Here is a 22668-nt window from a genome sequence, read left to right on the forward strand (position 1 = left end):
GAGCTAGATTTCTGTAGCCTACAGTCATGATGCCGCTGAACATCTAACAGTTTGCCTCATACATGTTAAAGTAATATTGTGAAATAAAAGTTTGAAGATATGAATGAATCTTTAACTGAAATTTCCTTTCAGTCTTCACCTTCAGAGCTAAAGGGAAGACCATGATGTACGGTAGTAAGCAGACTTGTCCTCAGTCTGCACTTTCTCATCTGTTCTCTCGTCAGCTCTAGCATTAGCGCCACACCCATTATGAAACATGCTCTGGTGACTTAGATCTCACCTCAGATAAACCTCTTGTGTACATCTGCCAGTTTTCTTTTTCATGCTTTTGTTATGCTGCTCTTTTTCTTTTCTTTTTTTTTTTTCCCTTGTCAGGCACCATACCTCTTGGTTTGGCTCCATGTGTTAGACCTAATTACTGACTCGATGCAGGCTTTGATTGTTTTTAGTGCTGCATTTCTGTAGTCAGATTTTATTACTCTTCTCTAACATCATCCTCTTGTGCTTCTTGTTTTCAGGTTTGAAGAATTAGTGAAGAAGAACAAAGTGGAGTACCACGCTGGTGGCTCCACCCAGAATTCTGTCAAAATTGCTCAGGTTTGTTTACTGCCCTTCTCCTTTTCGCCTTTTTTTTTTTTGGGTTGCAGAACCTGCCGTAGCCTGAGATGTGCCAAGCACAGAGATCTGCGAACACAGAATATGCATCTCCTGTGGTTCCAACTGTGAGGATGTAATCCTTCGCGGAAGGACACCAGGATGCGGATTTTCATTGTGTTTACTGTACTTAAAGTTGACCTAATTTCTTTTAGACATATATTTAATACCAAGTATGAAGAATTGATTGTTAAAGCAATTTAATTGTCAAAGCAAATTATCTTGAACAAATGCTGATCTTCTCTCTTCTTTGCCTGTGACTGATCAGGGTGTAAGCAGGATTTATGGATCCGGGTACTGATCCAAACAGACACAGACAAAGACACACACACACACACATACATATATATAAACCATTAATATGATTAAAATGATTGTGAAAATCAATATTCCTGCAAAGGCTGAAAATGTGCTATTCACTTATTAGGTGGTTGTAATGAGTTGATTTAAAAAATAAATAAATAAACACATACTTGCAAAGAGACAGTGAGCTGAGACAGTAGATTTTCAAGTAATGATTGTGTCGTCAGCTTGAGAAGGTTTTTTTCAGAAAACAGTCGTTTCTCCTCTCTCTCTCTGTGTAAAGGCGTCTGTGTCACTGCCAGTTCTTTCTCTTTGGTGACTGTAAACATCCTTTTCAAAAGAACAGACAAGCTGATACACACCTCTGTGCGAGCTCTGCCTAATTAAGATCAGACATATTTACATAAAACTTGCTCTCCAGAACTTTCCTGGGACAAGTTATGACATACTACTGCCAGTTCCATTTCGTTCAACCCTCCTCAACTTCCTCCTTCATTTCAAAATGTCAAACCACATTTGTTCAACTGAAACGCTTCTCTCTTTTCTTTTCTGTTCTTTTCACTCTGAAAGCTGGTAAAGCTGGTTTTGCCTACTACTAGTGAGCCAGTTTGGCTCTATTACAACCTTTAAAAACAGAAATTTTACATGCCTAAGTTAACTGAAACCATAATTTTACCTCACTCTGTTTCTTTGCTTAAGACATAAGCCCTGACATTGGGTTTTCATGTTTTATTTAAAAAGACAGTGAAAGAAAAAGCCTCAGGGGTGCTTTTCATCTCTTCTCATGAAATGTTATGGAGAATTTTATTTTCCTCCGCCATACTTTTTGGCAAAGTGTTTTTGAAATGCCATTCAGAAACAGTGTGCTCACTCATCCAGCGCTTTCATAACCATGCAAAACAAGTCCAGGAAACGGTAAAATCAAAAGGTGCCGTTTTTAAGCGAAGGCTGGACCATGCCAACTGCGGCCATCCAGACTCCTTGAAATCCTTGCGATTGGTAGACCTACATCTTAAGTTGATGGTCTTTCTTCTTGTGGCTGGAGAGGTTTGAAGCACCCTCTTAGAATCTTCACTCTCTGACGATCTAGTTCCTTTCAAACGTGTGCCGTGCATAAGTGGTCGGATTATCGTCTTGTAGCACCTGGAAAGTCGTGAGACCTCAAACTGGGCTCTATTACGAGGGTTGTAAAGTAAAAAAAAAAAAAGAAAGAAAGAAAGAAAGAAAAGAAAAAGAAAATACAGGAAGATGTGTGCCACAGTTGGGTACATAGATCAAAGAGGAGCCAGCAGTGAGAGAGTGAGAGGATGGATCGTGAACAGGTTAGCTCTGGAATACGTTAAATGTTGGGCCTTGGAATTTATATTCTCTACAAATAAGTGAAAAACCAAATAATTTGAGAACTGTTGATATTTCACCGGTTTAAACTCACCCAGTAGTCTGTAACCACGTCTTTGAGGACTGACAGAATTAAGGTATAGTCAGGAACATGACACAGAAAAAAGAATATCTAACAGGATGGTAAGTGCTTATGATTTAACCGCAGTGCAAGCCCAAGAGAATGGTGGTGAAAATGTGGATAATTGAAGAGAAAATGAATGGAGCAGAGAACAGAAAGCGTATTGATGAAATCCTGTGTCAAAACCGAAGTCAAAGCTACACTTGAATGGTTAAGGTACAAAAAAGAAGCCATGTCCTTGAGTGACTCGGGCCCTTTCAGTTTGTGGTCTGGCTGCTACTACTGTTATTCAGCTCTTCTCCAACCCCTGGACAGAAGGTGAATGGGTTTTGTTAAGACGTATTCCCAGATATTGACACACTGAAGGTATTAAAAAAGATCGGGCAAATGGATTTGAAGGTTTACGAAGCATTTCAATCTCTGATATAGATGTTTTCCCACAGCGGTCTATTTCAGTCTCTCTCATTATCTCTTTATCTTTCTCACACTCACAAACACTCATTCACATACACACTCACACATACACACCAAAACACACACCACACCCTATATATCAAAGCTATCTTCTCGGTGGTAAGATTTTTCCTGAAATCTGTCATCGGTACAGCGTCCGCCTTTGCTTGTCTCTTTTCGTTTCCTCAAGCACAGTGCATTGTGGGTGTGTGGGCCACAGCCCTTGAGTTATGTGTAGACTGTCTTTTTAATAGGAAACACATGTGTGTGGCCCTATTAAAGTATCCTGTAAAACCAATGTTTCCCAACCCCAGCCCCAGGGCTCTGCTGCACAGCACTTTTCAGTCAATACTTAAAACCTAGTTAAAGAAGCCAAGAGCTCAGTAATCAATAGATACAATCAAACAGGGATGATAATCTGCTGGATTAGAGCAAATATGTGCTGTGCTGTCAATCCCCAAAACTGAAGAATCGGGGACCCTTGAGGCAGCACATTTTCAATGTATTTCTTTACCAACATTCCTCAATTAATTAATCAGGGGCATTTAGATTAGACAGCAGATTATGTCAGGTGCGTTGGTGATGTGTCAAAGAAAAGAGAAAGAAAAAGAGGTTTTTTTTATCCAGAGTGTCCCCAGGAGTGGATGTAAAAAACACAGAATATGGAAGGAAGAATTCTTTGGCTTGCATTTTTAGCAGAGGGTCAGTGAACAGAAAAAGGGTTTGATGTCTCTGCTCACAACACATGTGTTTGCAGGGGTCAGTTTACCAGCTTACCACTGCAGTTACAGTCTTATGCCTAGTTTAAACAGTATTAGTGTTTTGATAGTTGACCAAAAAAAAAAAAAAAGTTCTTTGTCATCTCAATCAGAGTACGATGAATAACTGTGGCTTTAAGAATTCATTTGAACTCTTGTAGGCAGACTTACTTGGTTTGGCATTCAGTGAGAGAAAAATATAACCTTAAAGGTTAAATGCAGCTGGTAAAATATGTTGTAGATTAAACAAGCAAGTGTTAGTTCCAGTGAAGGCAACTAGTGACTGGCTTATTAAAATCACTCTGAATAAAATGCCTCCATAGCTTCTGAGGGGAGAGAGAGGGTGAGAGTGTCTCACCTTGGGCATTAATGCAGCCCTCTCCCCACCCCACCCTGTTGTGGAAAGGTTAATTGTAATTGGGTTTTGCTGTCATCAGCGTTGTTCTAATGGCCTTTGATGACAAGGCCAATTCATGCACTGAACAGAAGAATGTTGTCCACATTCAAACTGCTTACTGCTGTGTTTCCTAAGCAGTCAAACCACTGTAGAAACAGCCATTTCAAATGACAGCTGTGATAAATGAAACAGATATGTGCCAAATGACAGGCTGTGCAGTTTTACGATAAACCTTGCATATATATTGTTACCTTGCATATATATTAAACAAAGGAGGAATATGTGCTTTCATCGCTTTTAAGAGTTCTTAGGACTTGTATTTTAAGTTTTCTTCAACCCCATAACATCCCCCCCCCTCCCCCCCAACCAAGTCTTGTTCTTCCAGGTGCTGGGGGAGTGTGCAGGTGTGTGTGTGTATGCGTGTGTGTGTGTGTATGCGTGTGTGTGTGTGTGTGTGTGTGTGTTTTGCAGTGAAAAGTCATGCCTCATTGGTTTTGATGAGGTGTATGTTGGCATGTGGGTTTCATTGTGACCCACTGTGAGACAGCTGTGAAGACATAGTTCATCCTTTACTGTGGAGATAATCTGGAGACACCTCTGTGGGTTTCCTGTGGATGAGAGACCCATCTCTCCTTTCCACCTACCCATCCCCTTGTTTTTCTTTTTAACTGTCAAATGTACTTTCTACTACTAAGTGGGGGTGCATCAGTGTGGGTGCTGTGGGTGATTTAGGTCCTTACCAATGTGGAAAATGTGGTTAATGAATGTTTGTATTTTTTTTTTCAGGTTTAGTTTTTGTGTGTGAACCCATTTTAGTTTTTTTCTATCTGCCATCCTTCTGTTATTGTGAGAAAAGTCTTAATCTATACCTGTTTAGACAAAGGATGGGTGGAAGTGCAGTTTTTGATTCTGACACCAGTCCAGAAATTTTGGGTTTAATGATATAAACATAGGAAGGTTGTGGTTGATGTGGTTAAACTTAAATCAGATTGATGCAGTAACATGAAAGCCGGTACAGTCAGTCAAACATCAAAATTACCTTTATGTTACGGTAGATGAGTGGTATTGGCTAAGCTGTTGACAAACTTGATTGTAGGTTTATTTATGAAATAGTGTTGCAGTTCTAGCGAGTAAACAAACGATTGTCCTATCATTTCTCCCTCATCACTTCTAAAAATTCTCTGGTAACAGCACTTATAGCAGTTTATACCGCTGTCCATTACTAAATTAGGTTACCCACAAAGCTAGCTAATGCCGTGTTTACCAGTGGAGGACCGCTAACGTTAAAGAGCGGTTAAACTACAGCGGTTAACTTATTCTGTCTAAATGAAACAGTGGTAAATATATCTGCAACTCGCATGTCTGTAGTTACCGTCGGTGCATTGGAAATTATTAAACCAAAGGGGACCCGTAAACAAACGTGAGCTGAACAAGTATCTAACATGGCTTGGTAGCCGAACAAAGTTATCTAACTTCTCTCTCAAACATGTAGTGTAAACTCCCAAAGTCGCAAGTCCTTGTTGCAGACAGTCAATAGCCGTGTCCTGTTAATGACAATGAGACAAGTTTATTTTTAAACTGCATTATGTCATATCCAGAATATTTCTGACAAAGCCTCTGAATCATGAGATGTGTGTGGAAATTCTGGTTGGGAAATGGAAGTGTCGTTGATCATTGTTTTTAGTGAAGCTGATCAAAGTTAGTTAGGTAGCTAGCTAGTTTGATTACCGTTTCATTTTCTGTGAAATGTCTCTGAGGAGCTCTGGGACAATGTGTGCAGTTCGTGGCTGTCACAACAAGCGAGTGAAGCTAAATATAGGCGCTTTCACACCGGAGGAACTTTTCCATAATCATTAGAACTGTTGGAGAACCCTTTTTCGCGTGTTCGCACAGCAGGAACTTAGAACGATCATAGTTCTTAGAACGCCATTTTGAGGGGCTTTTTTAGCTCCTACTTCAGGGTAGGTACTTGTGTACGGCCATTGGGCCAAATGTAGGTATACGATGATTGCAAACGCCATTTTTAAAAATCCGTGTAAAATATAAGTCTTACCCCGTGTTCGAAATGCTCACTTGTTCACTCACTCACTCACTCACTCACTATATAGTGTTTGCTACATGGAACACTCAGGGGATAACGGCTGACTGCAGTTGATACATTTCAGACACTTTTTGGACGTTACGCTGCAACATAATTATGTGCCGGATATTTGTAATTATTGATAATAATTATGAATAATTATCTCTGTCGCATAAACAAATGCAAGAATATCTGCACCTGATTGGTCTGTAAAGACTCTGCTTTCACGAAACAGGCTGCAATGTATGATGGTCTAAGTCGATCGATGTAGGGTACAGCTCCTGTACCCTGCATTTTGCCGTGCCTCGTGACGATTCTGTAGCGCACTATATAGTGTCGTAAAATTTCATTTGAGATTTTGAACAGCACTGCAAAATGCCTGAAACACTATATAGTGCACTACATAGTGAGTGTGCTGCCCTCCTAATGGTGTTTTGTAACCAAAATTAGACAGCCAGCCAAACTCCCTTAATAAACAACATGAGAGTCAGGACGTAGCTTTCTAGCTCCAAGTTTAATGCGGACTCTTGTAGAACATGTTGACAAGGTAAGAGAGTAAAACTGAATCGATAGAAATATGTATTGAGTTACATATATACGAATAACAAATGTATAGCCATATGTTCGGCAAGTACTATATATAAAGCCAAAACAGAACGAACTATGCTCGAAGTATTGTAAATGTGAATTATATACTACAATGGCACAACGTAACATGTCTTATAGTACGGCACCTAACGGCCGATATCTAAGTAGTCCACTTAGGTCTCCCTACCAACTGAAGCGTGTAGTCCACTTCCTGTTTCCTGTTCGTACTGCTGCAATACCACATTTGACCAGAAGGTGCTAAACAACTAAAACATTAGATCAACTGCGGGCAGAATAGTGAGTGAGTGTACATTTCGAACAGAGCATTAGAACTTCTTGCATTTAGTTTTTGATATTCGGGTCCTAAAAATGTCTTAAAATGTCTGGAATTGTAGTAGGGGAGGCATGTTAAGTTTTTATGTTTTATTTTACATTCCCCAACAATGACTATTTATGCAACGTCCAGTGTATATTTGTACATTAAAGAGTTAGCGTACACTCTGCTTCGGCTTTTGCCGCAGTAATGGTATTATTGTTTTTCCTTTTGGAGGTATTTAAAAGGTCTTAAAAGTCATTAATTTTTTACTTAAAAATGTGCAGCTACCCTGGTTAGCCGTGTAAACAACAGCTCTTAGAGTGACGTTGCTATACCACCATTGGCCCGCTTACGTCACTTCAGCGTTCCTACTGGCGGTGCGAATGCAAACAGGAAAAAAAGCCCTAGAAAGTATGTAGTTCTACGGGAAGCTCTCCAGGGGGTAGTTCCTATCGAATGAGACCCTAGAGCTGTTCGGTCCGAAAGCGCCTTATGTGACCACAAGTTCAAGTTCAAGTTTATTTAGAGCCAAATATCACTGTTTACAGTCTCAAAGGGCTTTACAGGACACAACAGTCAAATCGAAACAGGATGGCACCCCCTGACTTAATCCTCATGGCGGGCAAGAAAAAACTCCCCAAAAACCCAAAAGGGAAATGGGAAAATGGGAGAAATCTTGAGAAGGACCACAGAGAGAGGAGACCCCTCCTTGGCCAGACAGGTGTGCAATAGGTGCTGACCACGTGGGCAGTTACAATTGAAAGTAAATTGGAGCATGCAGACAGGAGGCGGACAACAGGAATATTACGACCATAAACTGCCCAAGAAAGTGCAGTGCTCCTGTCCGCAGTGGCTCTCCCTCCATTGGCTGCCTACTGCCAAAGAGGACAGACGAATGTGGCTTCGGAATCTCTGCTTGAAAAAGCCTCCAAAAAATCTGTTTGTTTGTTCATTTCATTTTGTTGACAAGAAGCCAACAGAGGAGAATCCCTACCCCACTTTATGGCTCAGGTACGACAGACCCCCAGAAAGGAAGCACCGTAAATTGTCAAGGAACAACGCTAGCATTATGCTAACAAGTTAGTGTTTAGCCAGTTAGTTACTTACAAAGTAGGATAGGAATCCACGGATGTGTTTCGAATTTGAGAAGCCCAGATTAGCGTCTCTGAATACTTCTCTAATTGTGAATTAATGACATTGCCCACGTAGTACAACAATTAGGCATGTTATCCCTTTCTAGATGTCTGTATTGAAATGGATGGCCCTCTCGTCACATGCTGTGATGCCCAAACGCAGTGGATGGATCCTGTGATTGAAGATGACTATGCAAGATGATGCCCTTTGCAGAACTGCAGCACAGCAGATCCAAACAAGAGCCCAGTTACAGACAGACTGGTTACCAACTCTGCTGACTGTTTCCTCTACACTGCTCTCCCTGAAAGAGACTGAAAGTTTACATAATCCTCTCACAAACAGTGCCTATCACGCTCATCCCCAAAATAGATAAAATACTGCTTATCTGTGCCAGTATGGTGAATCTTAGAGGGGACCTTATTTCAAGGAAATAGGGTGATTTGTGGAAGCATCCTCTAAGACAGTGGTTCTCAACTCCAGTCCTGAGGGCCCACTGTCCTGCACGTCTTTGTTTTAACTCTTCGTTATCACAGTTAATTGAGCTAATTAAGGGCTTGATAATTAATTGATCAGTGGAATCAGGTATGTCAGTCCTGAACTTAGGAGGGTTAAAACAAAGACGTGCTGGACAGTGGGTCCTCAGGACTGGAGTTAAGAACCACTGTTCTAGGACATGTGCCTGTGAGATGAAGGTCAGGATGTTGTCTCAGAAACAGCTTAAATGACAATGGATGTAGTGTAATTTTTATGTGAGCATGAAATGGAACCATACTTTTGTATTGCAAGTATTCATATTTGCACTGTACAAAGTTAATTCAATGTCACCAGTTTACTTAGAAACTTTTTATGTATTTCAACATTATATACATAGAGGAAAAGGCTCTCCTTGTCAGCTGATGTGAACAGAATGGTACAGAATTGATTTGTTTGTGTCAAGACATTAGTATTCAAGTAGTATTTAACCTTATTCAAACGTATTCACAACATACAATCATTTTGTGTATATCTTAATTTTTGGTGAATGTGAGTCTTTGTGGGTTGGTTTGAAAGGAGTTCAGTAAATAAAAAACTCCTTACATATTCAGTCAGTTTCATAGTAACTACATACAACAGTTTAAGTGAAATTCTATGAAAAAAATATATTTCTGAAAAGTGAGTAAGAGTATTCAGTCATACAAAAACCAAACAAAAAACCCTATCTATCACAACAGTTAATGTTTCTAGTCCCTCATTTCTTAGTATTTCAACTCACTCCATCTTCACCATTTGAAGGTACTTCTTGCACAGTTTTAGCTTGCCAGCTACAAAGTCATCTACAACTCTGGGCAACATATGTAAGAGGTAAAATTCCCTAAGATGCACTACCTGGCACTTTGTGTACTCTTTGTGTACTCAAAAGGGATGTCCAACACCAGGTCTTCCTTAGGTGTCCAGATAACTAGCTTGCAGGTTTGAACTCCCAGACATGGCATGGTCAACTGGCATTGGAGGTAATACCCATTTGAACCATTTTGTTGCACTAAGAACTGCCCATCCCCCAAGGACTTGATGTCTCCGTGTGGCTGGTTTAGAAACTCTGCAAGTGACGTGGAGGAGCTGAGTGGGCATTTCACCTCTAGGAGCTGAATATTGTGGATTATCTAAGAATATTGTGGATTATCTTGGTGAGGACTCTGAAATAACTACACATAACAAATGTTAGGGAACCTCTTTGTTTATATTATGTGTTTCTGGAAAAAATAAAAAATAGATTATTGGCCGGTGTATCATTATCAGATTTTTAAATCCTCAAATATCGAAATTGGTATTGGTCTGAAAAATCCTATATCAGTCGGGCTCTAATGGTTATTAATGATTTAAATGTGGATTGAACTATTCAAATCTGTGGAGCACAGAAAATGTTCACAGTCTGAACATTTCCGAAGCTCTGCAGATACTCTCCACCTCCCTGAAAACTCTCCACCGGTTCAGCTGTCACACACTGGGTTCAGCTGATATGTAGGGCTTCTGAGGAGCTGTCTGTCTTTTCTTTTGTCCAGTTCCTTGTGTGGATTGGGTACAGAAACTGTCATATGTCTGAAAAGTTAGCTCATGTTGATACTGAATTGCACAACCATATTACTGTATTGTTTTCCTCCATTGAAAAAATGCAACCTGAAACGATGCTACATTTACCACTAGCCATGTTCACACCTGCAGACTAGACGTATGTATGAGTAAAGATTTCCATATTTGAAGCTTTGCTCCTGTCTCTTGGTGGTCTGTCTGTCTGTTTGGTGTTGTGAGGCTGTGGGGTTCTATTGGCACACAGGAAGTGTGTCCTGGAAGGCCTGAGTACATGCATAACCTGGCCCAGATCATACAACTGTCGTAAAAAACAGTTCTTTGTCGCGGTTAAGAAAAGATGTGCATACACCAGTGGCACAGTAAGTATTAATATTGATACTTTTTAAAGAGTCTCTCAGGCGCTGTTGTTTCTAAACAGCAGTGCTCATACGGTAGCTTTAGACTAGAAGCAAAACTGATAAGCGTTGTCCTCTCAAATAAATAAATAAATAAATAAATTTGTGGGTTTTGCCAAGATTACATTATAGAACGAAAACTGTTGCGACTCCTCTCACCCCAAGATTAAGCTGTTGCTAGCGCAGGTCACGCTTGAGTTGGATTACTCATTCTTTCCCTTGGATTAGACATTCCTGACTTGTTGAAACATAAGTTTGTGTTGTTTTCTTGTTGAATTCTGCAAATGGTTTGCTTTATCCAATGTCTCTTTTATTTTATCTGACAACCATCAGCAATTTACTGAGCTGTAGGGAATGAACTAGCTTATAAACCAGAGATCATAGCAAATTAGACACGAAGTCAAAACTACAGCCAAAGAAAAAAACATGCACAGCATAGAAATACTTTGTCTGACTACAGAACATTGTTTAATGCTAGCTCGCAGCAGTATATAGATTGTACACAGTGCTACAAATTTTTATTTGTAAAAAAAGTTATTAATGGTTATGGTTAGAGTAGTGGGTGAGGATAGCACTTTTTAAATTTATTATATGATGTTGTTGTATCATTGGTAACAAATTTGAAATGCTTCTCATTTACAAAGGATTTCATAGGAATTTTTATGACACCAAACTGCAGTAATGAGCATAATTTTATTTGGGCAGGTGAGTTAGTTGTCTACTACTTCAGAATGTATTGTATAGAAGCCTTCTGAGGTCCAGCTTTGGAGCTATGAGTTGGTTCAGGCTGAGAATTTCTCAATATTGACATATAAGCATGATTCATAACATCTGCATGTTTCTCAGGCACAAGCATTTGCCTGCATTGTTTACTAGTGTATGTATCACTATTATGTATAATGTAATCTTTTACTATTGACTAATGCAGTCAATAATGTTTTAGTGAGTTGGTCTAAGGAAATTTATCCTTCATTCATTAACACAGTTAGCAGTTTTCTCTACACTGTCACAAGATCTGTTTGTTGTGAATGTACTCAGCACAGGTTTAGTATTGTGGTAAAAAAAAAAAACAACCAAAAAACAGCAATCTTATTTCTTTGCCATGAAATAAACTTGTTAATGTCTTTTTTTGTAAGCTATGGGGATCATACTAAACAATATCCATAATATTAAAACTTTTCGTCTGTGTGGTAGGATCCTAATGGGGTGTAGACGGATATGTGGTGTACACACACATGTTTATCAGCTGTGTTGCTCCAGTTTCTCTCTGTTTTGTTTGTCTTGCATCCTCCATTCACTTCAGGTTTTTTTTTTTCCCCGTTAAATGTCCTAAATGTTCAGACAGCCTGAGGGATTGTGGGAAGTAGATTATTGCTCCCAAGAGGACAGCCTAAAAGAGTGTTGATTAACTTGGGGGAGACACTGGAGATGAGAGCACTTGATGCAGATCATCTGGCTTCTCATCGCGGGGCTGCAGTTGAATGTGACGTGTTGCGTAATGTGTCTTTCCTTCTGGTCCTTGGCAGAGAGGCTGCAGAAGAGACGACTTGATTGGTTGCCTTTGTTTTGATGTGTCCTGTGTAGTTGTCAGGACTCCAGGCTGAAGCATACAGAAATGTGAACAGACTTGCAGGAGAAGGATGTCTGTGTGTGTCTAACCAGCAGCCGCCTTCTGTCCTAGTTAGAGATGATTCAAGACAGATAAGACAAAGGTCTTATCATGCAGGGGTCTGTATGCATATAATGCTATGTCACGTCTCCAGGTTGTTAGGAGCTATTGAACAATGTGTAGGAATATCAAAGAAAACCCTGTACGTCGCACCGAATCTCACGTCAGTATTTCATTGCTGCCTTCTTACAATTATGTGTAGCAGTTACTGTTCTTCATCATTGTTATTACTATTATTATTACTGTTGTTGTTGTTTTTGTTTAGCATCACATTTCAAAGCTCTGTTAAATGTAGCAGTGGTGCATAGCCTAGAAAGATGAAGCATTTAAATCTTTCATTCCAGGAGTCGTCTCTTCGCCCCCCCCCCCCCCCCCCCCCCCCCACTCAGCCCGTTTTCCTCTGAATGACTGAGTACTTGCATTTATTTGGCACATTTTCTGCATGCCCTTGTTCTTGTGGTTGAAGTGTTGCATAGCAACAAAGAAAAACAGCTTTAAATATTTGGGTTAAAAACCTATTGAGAGTAGAACTCTGTAATTACAGTTCCCATTTCCAGAGGTCACAAGTTGAAAGTGTCCTAGAATTCAGGCCATTAGAAAATGCTAAGAAAGGTATTTTTCCACTGTATGGACTGGCATTTACAGCTGAAGTGTATATTTTTCTTTTTTTTTGTTTTGTTTTCCCTTCACATGTCCCCAAACGTAATTGACTTTGCCTTAATTATTTGCCTCAAAAACGATAATCACCAGTGGAGAGGAGACTAGAGACAGGCGTTATGTGGTAATAACAAATGAGTGGTGTTGGAATGTAATCAAGTGTAAAAACCCACCTTCCTAAATCGGACATTTTTCCTGACAGAAGGCGAGCATGCCAAGTCAGAAAGTGTAAGCAATCAGCAGGGCATCGCCATGCGCACACAACCAGGGAGAGAGACTTGGCAGGTGACAGACACATACTGATAGTAAAAGAATTGCTAACATTATCATTTCTCTCTCTCTCTCTCTCTCTCTCTCTCTCTCTCTCTCTCTCTCTCTCATTCTCTCTCTCTCTCTCTCTCTCTCTCTCATGGGGACTGGGAGCTGGTTGGTAAAGTCTGTGGCGTTTGTTCAGACATTAAAAGCCTGCCAAACTGTGGTCCCCTCACATATAAATTGCATCATTAATATCATCCTGATTTATTCTCAGCCCTCCCACTGGGTTTATGGCTTATGCATCAGCGCTGACTCAAGCTAACTATTCCACTTACCACACACGTTTCTCGGTAAAGTGACTATTCCACTTACCACACACGTTTCTCAGTAAAGTGACTATTCCACTTACCACACACGTTTCTCAGTAAAGTGACTATTCCACTTACCATACATGTTTCTCGGTAAAGTGACTATTCCACTTACCACACACGTTTCTCGGTAAAGTGACTATTCCACTTACCATACACGTTTCTCAGTAAAGTGACTATTCCACTTACCACACACGTTTCTCAGTAAAGTGACTATTCCACTTACCACACACGTTTCTCAGTAAAGTGACTATTCCACTTACCACACACGTTTCTCAGTAAAGTGACTATTCCACTTACCATACACGTTTCTCAGTAAAGTGACTATTCCACTTACCACACACGTTTCTCAGTAAAGTGACTATTCCACTTACCATACACGTTTCTCAGTAAAGTGACTATTCCACTTACCACACACGTCTCTTGTTAAAGTGACTATTCCACTTACCACACACGTTTCTCAGTAAAGTGACTATTCCACTTACCACACACGTTTCTCAGTAAAGTGACTATTCCACTTACCACACGTCTCTTGTTAAAGTGACTATTCCACTTACCACACACGTTTCTCAGTAAAGTGACTATTCCACTTACCACACACGTTTCTCTTTAAAGTGTTGTGTTACCACACGTTTCTGTTTAAAATGACTTGTTACCACACACGTTTCTCAGTAAAGTGACTTGTGTGATGCAGATGATGTGATCAGAGTTGTTCCCAGTTTGCTCCGTCATGGCTTCCTGTGAAGCACGGTTCTGTTAGATTTCAAATGATGACAGTTTCTTTAGGTTTTTGCACATTCGTGTCAGTAATTAATTAAGACGCAGGCCAGTAATGAATCTGTCAAGGTGGATTTAGGGTATGTTTTTGGTTATATATTTAAAAAAAAATCATCCGGATTTCGTTTATTGTTAGGAGAATTAACAAGGTAAGAGTCAATAAAATGGCAATTAGATTTATTTCAGACAGCAGTGCACATGAAATGCTTTAAATTTAAATAAATAAACCAAACTGTGGTACTGTTGTGTGTATTCCCTGCACATCTACATGTCAAATGAAACCAGCTGTTTTCGGTGTGGCTTGTTCACTATGTCCCCTAAAGATCAGGTGGCAATTAGATCAGTAATTTCTGGCATACAGGTTAAGCTGTGAGTCAACAGTTAGGACCAGAGACATTTTTACTTTTAGATCTTCATTCTCCATCCTTCACCTCTTTCCAGAGGAGTCAAGGGGAGCAAGAGAGGAAGGGCATGGGGGCATTCCATAAAACAATTATTGTGTTCTGGTAACACAAGTGTCAGGCAGCCATTCCCATCCATCTGAAATGTCTTGTTTGTTCGAGGAACAGGACCCGCTAACTGCTGATCGGAGCAGACCTCATTTACACCCGCACAACTGATTTCTTTGAACACAACATGCCAAGGATTTTTTTTTCTTTTTATTGGGCTAATAACAGATACCCTGACAGGGTCAAGAGAAAAGAGTGGATTTGAGGTCGGAGGTAGGTGGTGGAGGGAAGGAATGATTAATAGTCCTGAAGAAAGAAAGAGGTTTATTTTTGTGCTCTGGTCTGTAACAACTGCAGGAAACAGCTCAGGTTCTTGATCAGGAGCAAATCCTATTAACTTACAGTCCTCTCACTCTGGGTAATGAGGTACACCTTGAGCTGGCGTGAGAGAGCACTCTCCATTTTCCCTGTTACACTGATACCCGTGTCTAGAGGGGCTCCCAGGGTGGTTGGGGGGGGGGGGGGGGGCGCAAGACTAATCAAGTCAAGCAATCGGAACAGCCACTGTAACACAGAGAGAAGCCCTCGATATCCAACCACGGCGTTCCCAATAGGCCCCTTCACACTCTCCTAACTCGATACCCAAAGAGCGGAGAACAGCGGATCAGTTTGAGATTGGGTTATCTGAGCCCCTGAGAATTGAAAAGCGATCCCGTAGCTGAGCTTTGGCTTTCTTGGGACTGATCGGGGCTGTGTGGTGCAGTCTGGGAAAAGCTGAGGCGGGAGCCGGACACCTCAGGGGGTCTGTGTTCACTTTCAGCCAAAGATGTTAATTTAAATGGGTTTTTTTCACTGCAGGGTTAAACAAAGTAGGGCTAATGTTGTAGGTGTTATGAAGAGCCCTCCGTTCAGATGTCGGCAGTGCCATGCAGGACTGTTGCCCCCCAATAAAAACATGGATGGGTATGTGTGGTTTATTATTTTCTGTCAGGAAACAACCGTAGAAAAAACATTAAGAATCTTGCAGTCTTATAATCATCCTCCAGACCACAAGAGAGAAAAGGAAACCCAGAGCATAGAATATCTGTGAAAGTCAACAGATCTAGAGACTTTAGTGAGAAATTGCAGTAATGGGTGGTTGCAGATGCTATTCATTCTCCTAAGCTGACATATTTTCCACAGTTGTCGTTCCCTCAAACTTTAGTTCTCTCTGCCAAAAAAAAAAAAAATAAAAAATTCAAACCTGATGACCTCTGTCTACCTCTACCAGAGCCCTGTTAACGCTGGCAAAAACAAGGTCAAGTTGTCGTACTCCAATTCGTTTCTTCAGTGAGCCAAATGAATCCTCGTTAATTGTTTTATAAATGAGTAAAAGAACGCAGCCCCTTGTAAAACCTGCCAGTTCCAGATGCTGTGATAGACAGAAACGTTATTTGATGGAACACACTGACATCTTTGACTTGAATGCCTCTCTGTGTTGAATGATGGATGACCCGCCTGGATAGACTCGTAAATTCGGGAGTGATGACATGCACCGTTCCTGTCGCGGCCAACCCACCCTGTGTGTGTTTTCTCCTGTCTAAAACACTGCTGTATACACCTGCCAGTTAGAATTTATAACCAGCACTTTATCAGCCTCCAAAGGAGATGCACTTATCTGCTCCAAGTGTGTTATGCACTTTTTCCTTGGTATACAGTACTTGTGGGGTTTTTTTTTCCTTTTAACATGGTTCTTAGTTTTCATACTGAAGTGTAGTCTTCACTTTTGCCACTAGAGAACCGTTTCCATTCTGCTCCATGTATTGTAATCCTGGCTCTTTTCACAGTCTACTGTGATTCACATTGTTCAAATGCTGGTGAGTGACTCATTCTAAGTAAATTGCATGGTTTTCTTTGTCCTGAAATGTAAAACTCAAAGAGAGCATATGTCACTGTATCACACAGAAAGAGAGCACTTAACATTTGAAAGGTGGCTTTTTTATGCTATGTTTGGCACAGTAACAATAGGGCTTCAGTGGCCAGTCTATGCACACTCCAAACACTTCTCCATGATGAATTCTGTCGAGGTGGGGAAAAAGCATGAAGCACATTGTATCTTTATCACACTCGTCACAAGCAATCACTGTTGTATTTGAATAAAAGCATTTCAGCCATGTAGAAGAAAAACGATGAACTTGTAAAACTCATAAAGCTTCTGTTTTCCCTTCGTTCTCCATGTTCATGTCTGTTCATGCTGCCTCTCCCTGTGACCGTATAGCTCTCTGACACCTGCTAACACCTCTGTGCTAATCTTCAGGTTGTTGAGTAGTTTAATTCCTCACAGTAAATGAAGCTTCTTTATGGAGTCAAGCTAATGACTTTTTTTTTTTTTTTTAAAGAGTGGATCCTCCCTCCACGTGGTCTTTTTTGCATGATGTTAAAGTGATAGGCGTTAAACTTGTTTTGATTAGCATCTCCTCAGCAATTAAGATAATATAGCCCTAATTAGATTTTTTAATGTACTGCCTTGAGAATTTTGATAATTGCAGCAAATTCTCCAAGGTGATTTCCTCTTTTGCTTGTCTTTTTAGATGAATTCACGTTTGATTAGATCACTAGAAGCGTCGGCTTTTGCATGAGATTTCTCCCCGTGTGCATATAAGAGTCAAAGCAGAGGAGTGTTGAATAGGGTAATTTAGCGTGGGAAAATGGGCTTGACTTACTGCTTCATATGTGCACTCACACTCTTTCCAGCATTTATATATTTCTTTTTTCTTTTTTTTTCACTTTCCACAGATCCTGATTTTATAAACCACATGTCTTTTGTTTTCGTAAAATTCTACCTACCCCAGTTGGTTTCTTGTCATTGGTTAAGTCATTTGAGATTCAAAAGACCATTATGTGGTTGAAGGTTTCGGGAAACAGGTCCTTAACAGTAATTATACTTTTGAACTATGTGCACTCTTTGTTATTAAAATAATTTTTCGTGGCAGTTTATGTCCGTTTAGTGTTGTTTTTATATTATCCTGATTATTTTTAAAGGTTTTTTTTATTTGACTTTAAAACATTTGTCATATCGGTGGTTTTTTGTGGGGGTTTTTTGTCTCTCTTTTCTTGAAAAGATGAAAAGTTGGAAAATGATTTCTCATCTTATTGTGGATTTGGCTTGAGCTTGTTCTCAGACCAGAGGCTCAAGTTTTAAAAGCCTCACAATTGGCCTTGTTTTTGAACCATAGAGACAGAGAAAGAGAGAGAGATTCTTCTCTCCTGTCCTTGCTATAGCATCAGCAGTATTGTGCCAAGTTGCTGGGGCATAGCAAACCAGCTGAAGAGCTTTACACAAATAAATAAATAAATAAATAAAAATCTGCAACCTCTTTTGTGGTGCGAAATTGCCCACCACAAAGGAATTAATGATGGATCTTTGCAGCATAATTGTCTAATTATACCGGGCAGATGGGACGCTGCTTTAACTAGCACACATTCTGCTACCTCTCCAGACTCCACAACAAAAGGCGAACCAAAATGACAGCCTCTTGAGCTGAGTAGGTGGAAACGAGAGAGTGAGAGAGAGACAGGCAGACAGTTAGAAGGGGAGGGAGAGGAGAAGAGAAAGAAAGAGAGAGAGGGAGGGGGAAAAAACCTACATTTGTCATTGAGCCATTCCTCCACTCGATATGTTGCCACAGAAACAAATAGCTGGTGAAATCGGCGTGTGGGCCTGAGCTCCAGGGATGTGCCTTGCGACAAGGGTAATGAGCTCGCCTTACACACACAAGCCTCTCAGCTTCCTAGCCACGCTAACTCAATACTTACACCCTAATTAAAGCCAACTGCTCACTCGATAATTGATCACATCGGTTGACTCTTCGTGCGGCGGGCCTCTTGTAAGCTTTCATGCCGTTGTGTGTGTGTGTGTATGAGTGCTGTCGTTTTGTTGGTCTCTCCTTAGACTGCTAAGGCAGTCAAACAAGGAGGGAGGGGGAAGGGGTGTGTGTGTGTGTGTGTGTGTGTGTGTGTGTGTGGGGTGGGGGTTGTGGAGGGGTATAAAGGCTGGAAAAGCAGATTCACATTTCTGCTGCTCCATAACAAGCAGTGGAAAGTGCTGGAAATGACATGTTTCAGCTCTCCCGTTGCTGTAGCCTGTCTGTTTGATTGACAGGCACTGTCTTGACCCTCCTAGACTCAGCAGGCTCCTCGTTACAGCTGTGGTTACAGGTTAGAGCCCGAAAAATCTGGACTTAACAAGCGTCTTTGTTTCATGAAGAAAGTCTTCGGACTCTTGGGGGAAAATGTGAATCACCTCAGCTCAGGGGGCTCTCAACAGGCACAGACTCACTACCTAAAAAAGTACACCCACCATCCCATACATATTTTACACCCACCCCCTGCCAAATAGGCCCGACATTTTTTATATTAATACAGACCCCTGCTTTTACCCCTGCCTTATTTCAACTCCACTCATTCGGTTTTCATTTCATCTGGCAGAGCAAAAGATAAATTGTGTATCAGTAGCATCAAACTATTTAAATTAAATGACAGCTGCTCTATGACAAGTCCTGGATTAGATATGTGCTCTGTTCCATTTGAAGAAGCCAATGAATACTCAGTTTCCTTTGGGTTCTACTGTGAATTAACCATATGTTAAGAATTAAGCACAGGTTAGAATATCCATTGACAGTTAGGGTTATCTGTTCTGTGACAAACTTGGTCTTGAATAGTAACCCTCCGTGTGGTTTGACAGTTGAAAGGAAAGGATGTTACCATGTATCTCCAAACTTTGTACTTTGCCCACTTTAACACCGTAATGCCTTTTTCTATTTTCAGGAGACAGTCATAAAATTCTCCCGTCAGATCTCATTTATCTCCTCATCAGGACTTACATGTGCCCCAAAGTTATGTGCTCAAACATAATGCATTCAGTTTTGGACATTCTTCAACAGAGGAGTCAAATGTTTTTGTCAGTGTATCGTGACGATGTGCTTTCGCATGCTGTCACGAAGCTTGACAAAAATGTTTTTAATGCTTTTAGAGGTTCATAAATGCAGAGAATGATTTTAAACAATAGGGCATGACAGTTGGATTAAATGCTGGTAATTGACATTAATTGTCCTCTTTTGAAATAGCAATCTAGAATTAAAAACAAACCAGTAGAGTTTGTGCTTCATGTAGTAATGATATCTAAGGCTTTCATGTTGTAGGCTGCTTTCTTTGGCAAACACTAAGATTTTTTGGGACTTCAATATTATATTTTAGTAAATGAGCAGATTTGGACTTAGGAGTATGGCCTGAAAATTCCTGATGTTTTTAGACATGACTCTTTCAGACATGACTGCCTCAGATGCGACTCATTCAGAGGTCAAACTGAGGACCAAGATGCTTTGTTAGTCAAGACCATCACATAATGGTGTATTACCATTCATGGACCAACTGTAACACAACAGACACACTGCAGCTATACACACAATTTCATAACATGTTTCTTTGCGTCTGTAACTTCTCACCACAAACTTTACCTGTCATATCAGATATATTTCAGAACATTGTGTCTGTCACAATCTGCTTTGTACTTTTTGATTTTTTTTTTTCTTTTTTGGACACATCAGCACCATATGTTTTAATTGATGACTCATTGTTGTATTGATTGTTGTATTGGCTTCTTTTGTCTGTGATGACGGAAAAAAAATTGGGGTCCGTTTACTTTATTTAACAGCTGTGTTTTGATGCGTGGAACCAAACTGTAGATTCCAAACATCTGATGTGTGGCATTGCTGGCTTTCATGGGATTTTTGGGGAACTCATGACAAACTGTTTCTTTCCCAGACTTTCTTGTAAAATGTAAACTTGTAAACTTGCTGTCTTTACTAAAAATAGATCTCCTCGAAGGTCTAACTCTAAGATGGAGGATAACGAGACAGCGCTGCTGTGGTGTAAGAATGTAAATCATGCATTTGACAAGATTTTGAGGTGAAATTCATACTGGTGATACCGCTTGGGATTTCATCCTATATATCTATATATGTTTATATGATATAGGATAAATGGGATATATATCCCATATATATACAATACTTGATACATGGCCCAGCCCTGCAGATAAAGTTTAAGTTTAAACACTGTGCCACTGGACTAGGATGTGCACATGGTCTGTCTGTCTGTTAGTGACAGTGAGTGATGATGGATCCAACCTCACTGCAACTAAGAGTTTCTGCTCTGCACATCCTGGGGGAAAAAAAAAGAGTGACAGAAGCCATGTCCTGTGTCCATGTTCCATTTTGAATCTCCACAGATTGGAGAATCTGTATTAAGAACGCAATTTACTCTAAGGCTCTAATTGCTCAGACAAACTTTAACAAAACGATGTTTCTTTCCAAGCTCCCGTGTGACAGTTTGTTTCATGACGTAAAATATAAAATTCCTCACCTGCGAGATGAAGTCTCAGATTTCTTTTCTGCTAAATGTCCTTAAGTCTCGGATAATATTTTGAAAAGCGAGGCATTTATGCCAATAATTATAGTTTATCTTAGTTTGATGTTTTGAGTGGAGAACGATCTGATATTCAAGGTATGTAGACTTTGGCAGTGAGCCATCTGGCTTTTCACCAAAGCGAAACATATTATTACAAAGAGGGTGTAACTTCCCCGCACCAGTCTCACTCTGCTGTTGTTGCACTTTTACATCTCTATGGCCGGCAGCTCAGAGCGCTCTCTCTCTCTCTCTCTCTCTCTCTCTCTCTCTCCCTCTCTCCTCCCCTCCTCTCTGTGCTTCTTTACCAAATTAATTCCACTTTTGCTGGAAGACAGTGCTGAGGTCATTGAGGACACTCAACGAGTTGGCCTGTCTGTTTCCCAACAATCAGACCATTGGAAAGCAGAAGTTTCCGGACTCAGACATGTGGTTATTATATATGAATGGAATCTCCTGCTGAAAGCCTGTATTTGTACCTCAGTGCTGCTCTGACTGTGTGGTACAGTTTTAGTATGTTTGATCAGTATACTTTGCCTGCTAACTCTGAGCTTGAGGTCAGCATTACAAAATTTAAAACCCCTTTAAGGCCCCGTTTCAATAAATAATTGGTCTCCTTTGTCAGTGATTCAGGTCCTTTGTTTTTTAAACCAAAGCTGTGGGTGCACAGGGCTCGCAGTGTGAAATCAACCAGACCTACTGAAAGAGCTCAGCTGGATGTTTCATAATCACTTCTGTAGACAGATCAATACTTATATGCTTAATGATTCCTGGTTTTACGCAGCTAACTGCAACACAAGAGAAGCGTGTGTGTGTGTGTGTGTGTGTGTGAGTTGAGCTGTAGCTTATTTATGTACTGTGTGTTCATTAGCACAGGTTTGTAAAGCATCCTGACACAGAGGTAGAACATTAGACTCATAGTAGTTTGTCTGAATGTGAAAAAAGTTGTCTTCGATTGTGCTTTTTTTTTTTTTTTTGAATGAAGATTTAATATTTGGCCAGAGCACAGACTTGGCGCGTAGCACCCCGGCAAGCGGAGAGAATTCATTTTCTCAGTCGAGAGATTTAACGCAAGTCCATTTGTCCTGAGGCTGTGTGAGATAACGTTGTGTCTCTGGACTTGAAAGGCACCACGATGAAGTTTTGAGAGGACTCGAGTTTACTGGCAGAGCATCTGTTGTGCTTGGCAGTAACGTCTTTGTTGGATGGATGTTTTAATGTTTTAATACACACTGCATCTGCCTTAGCGCTTAGCACGGGTTTTTTGTTGTTGTTGTTGTTTTGTTTTTTGTTTTTTTTGGTTTCCTCTTTAATTTCCCCCTGTTTTGTAATCACTTTATAGCTCTGTCCATGTAGCATAAAAAGCCTATAAACTTAGACAGGCTTAAAAAGTGCCTTGTACTTTCTCCTTTAACAGTGTTGGTGCTGACTTTCATTGGGAAGTT

The 22668-nt window shown here is 40.4% G+C and overlaps 1 protein-coding gene across 2 annotated transcripts in view; it reads left to right on the forward strand.

Annotated features, from left to right (window-relative positions):
* adkb (adenosine kinase b) overlaps window positions 1-22668 on the forward strand; it is a 110840-nt gene that overhangs the window by 19422 nt on the left and 68750 nt on the right. For both annotated transcript variants that reach the window (XM_030774183.1, XM_030774184.1), the window contains exon 4: window positions 519-597. In XM_030774183.1, coding sequence (XP_030630043.1) covers window positions 519-597 — 79 coding nt within the window. The remainder of the gene's footprint in view (window positions 1-518; window positions 598-22668) is intronic.

Source organism: Chanos chanos, chromosome 5 (assembly GCF_902362185.1).
Source record: "Chanos chanos chromosome 5, fChaCha1.1, whole genome shotgun sequence".
Classification (NCBI taxonomy): domain Eukaryota; kingdom Metazoa; phylum Chordata; class Actinopteri; order Gonorynchiformes; family Chanidae; genus Chanos; species Chanos chanos.